The sequence below is a fragment of the Juglans microcarpa x Juglans regia genome, chromosome 1D (assembly GCF_004785595.1).
Source record: "Juglans microcarpa x Juglans regia isolate MS1-56 chromosome 1D, Jm3101_v1.0, whole genome shotgun sequence".
Lineage (NCBI taxonomy): Eukaryota > Viridiplantae > Streptophyta > Magnoliopsida > Fagales > Juglandaceae > Juglans > Juglans microcarpa x Juglans regia.
In genome coordinates this window covers 37,967,297-37,970,201 of record NC_054594.1, presented here as the reverse complement: position 1 = coordinate 37,970,201, position 2,905 = coordinate 37,967,297, and the positions used below count along the sequence as shown (strand labels likewise).

At 43.1% G+C, this 2,905-nt stretch overlaps 1 protein-coding gene across 1 annotated transcript; it reads left to right on the top strand.

Moving 5' to 3' along the window:
• Positions 1–222: 222 nt before the first annotated feature.
• On the top strand, positions 223–2,346 carry LOC121252146 (FHA domain-containing protein At4g14490-like). Its single transcript, XM_041151630.1, has one exon. It carries the CDS (start codon positions 314–316, stop codon positions 1,490–1,492), a length of 1,179 nt encoding a protein of 392 aa, XP_041007564.1. The 5' UTR covers positions 223–313; the 3' UTR covers positions 1,493–2,346.
• The last annotated feature ends 559 nt before the right edge of the window (positions 2,347–2,905 follow it).

The following is a 2,905-nucleotide window of genomic DNA, read 5'->3' as shown; positions in this document are numbered from 1 at the left end:
AATTGCCAGAACTTGATTCAAAGGCGTGCGAAACAAGATGTTAACAATTATAATATTATTTTTTAATATTATTATTTTTAAAATTTTAAAAAAATTAAATTATTTATTATATTTTATATAAAAATTTAAAAGAAATTATAATAAAATGACGAGATGAATTCAAATGGGATCTAAAAACAAAGACCGCCCACCAAGATTTCAAATTTTTGGTGAATGTTGAAGCTCCACATCGCAACATTTGAAATTCACCGACTCGTACTCTCTCATTCACTCGACTGTTCTCTATCCCTCTCTTATATTCCTCTTTTAAACAATGGAGCCCCAACCTCTGAAGCTTGTAATGGTCCAAGGCCCACGCGAGGGCGAAACCCTTGAATTCCCACTCGGATCTACCATCCGAATCGGCCGCCTCGTCCGCGGCAACAACGTCCCCATCAAGGACCTCGGCATCTCCTCCAAGCACCTCTCCATCGAGTCTTCCGCTTCGGGCTCGGGTAAATGGATCCTCCGCGACCTCGACTCTTCCAACGGTACCCTCCTCAACGCCACCAAGGTCCTCCCATACACCCCCTATGACCTCCGCGACGCCGACTCCATCAAGATCGGTGAATGCACCTCCTTCTTAGTTAAGATCGACGGCCACGATGCAAGCCAACTCAGACGGAACCCCAGGCGCCAAGCCGCCGAAAAATATACGGTGGAACCGGTAGCAGAGAATCGGTCCCGGAGAGGTAAAGCTTCTAAGGTGAGCGAAGCTAAGTGTGATGAGAAAGGTGAGGAGTTGGAAACTGGGAACCGAAGGAAGGGTCGGCCGAGGAAAGCTAGGGTTTTGGAGAGTGAAGACGCTGCAGAGAAACTTCGTGAGCCGGAATCGGAGAATGTGAGACCCGTGGAAGAGAAACCGGCACGGCAAACAAGAACTCGGCGTACTCTGAGTGCAAAAGAATCTGCGGTCTTGGAACCGATTCTCGAGAAGATTCCGGAGAACTCGGGTGTAGAGTGTGGAGAAGTGGAGGTTAAGGGTAGAAAGACACGAGCCGGGGCGAGAAGAAGGAAGAATCTATGCCAAGAGTCATTGGATTGCGCTCGAGTTGATGCTGCAGAGAACAATGAGAATGTGGAGGAGCCGGCGCATTTGGGAGAAAATATTAGAACAGATGTTGATAAAGGTGCTACGACCGGAGTTGATGCTTTGGAGAATGTGGAGGAGACGAATTTGGAAGAAAATGATATAATAAATAATGGTAAAGGCACTGCGACTGGATTTAATGATGAGGTAGAAAGAGGGTCTGGTTCTGGTGTCAAAGAGGAAGGGCTGGATTTGGAGAGGATGACGCTTGAGGACTGGTTCAATTATTTGGAGGTCCATTTACCAAAGCAGATAATTCATGAGACTGAGGAAATGATTGAGGGTATGGGACAGAAAGCCGAACGAGTTCGTGAGTATATTCTGGAGCAGAGGAATGAGAGGGGTAAAGTGCCCGTGGGATAGAGGATCGAGCGGTTCGGTTAAAGAGGTAATGTTGCTCAAATGGCTTCATTTTTTAAATGTGTGATGTGGACTACTTGTGAAGTACCTGTAAAAATCTTTTGATTCTCAATGAGCTATGCAGTTCACAATGAATATTTTCGATCCTGTAATATATTTAGTTGGTAATCTTTCTTGAGTCATTGGTGTAGTTAGAGCCTTATAGGAGAGAGCGAAGTCTACTGTGAAAGATGATTAGGCGTCTCGAAGTTCTTCCCAAGATAGGAACTCTGGCACCTGATCAATACTGTTTTAGACAATTTTTGGATCAGTGAGGTGGCTGCTTAGGGTGAGGTCAAGGTCCCTCAGGCCCCATGACTGGTGTTTCAACAGCATTCTCCGGACAAGTACACTTTAAAACCCCATTGTGTTTAAAATCCCATTGCTGCTGTAAGGTTGGTTTGGGATATAATCAATGTAATCATGAACACAGTGCTGGATATTCTACACACAACTCACAAGAGCAGCTTAATGGAAGTGATGCAGAGGTAGGAGGAAGAATGAAATAACGGAACAAAATGGCAGAGAGGAATTAGACGATTCTATATATCTTGAAACGTACAAATGCTCTGTTACTTGTTGATGCTGTAAAAATTGCACAATAGGTCGGAAGGGGATAAAAAAGCATTCCCAACCCACTGGGATGACTTGACCTCGAGCGGTATTGTTTGGAGCCCTTAACAGTATTTTGGTGTGGCTGTACGGTGATAATGCGTTCATCCATTACAGATAAGTGTAGAGAAAATAAAGATAAATACAAATATTTACGTAATTTAGCATAATTTCTATATCCGGTATTTGGAAAAAAGAAATCTATTATAATATTGTTGTTTACAATTTTTCATGATCTTTCATTATTTATCGGAGAAAAATCTATTAGTGGAGCTTTCTGTTCTGAATTTGAAGGAGAAGTCGAAGATAAGAGAACTGAAGAAAAAGAAAAAGCCAATCATCGGCAATTGTCCAGACCCTCCTATTTTTTTTTATTTTCCGTTCCCGCGTGCGCCCCTGCAATGATAAGGCCGAGTCTTCATGTTTGACCCTCCCTGACAACCCATGCTCCTGACCGCTAGCAGCCTCATGCTCTCACTACACTCCTTGACCCATGGCCCCTACTCCATGATATCATGGCCCTATGCCCCCTGACACCCTTCACTTGCCATTTGAACCTCCCCTTTTGTCCTCTAGTAACGGCCTGGTGGATTGAGCCTTGTCTTTAGATTTCATTACTTTTACCCCTCACATTAGTAGACAACAAAAAAAGGAAATAAAATAAGGAATAAAAGAATGTGTTTACAGTTAATCGTAACAACTATAAAATAGAAAAATATTCTTTTACTGCACTCTAGAATCTTTTGTGAAATGCTTGTCTGGAGG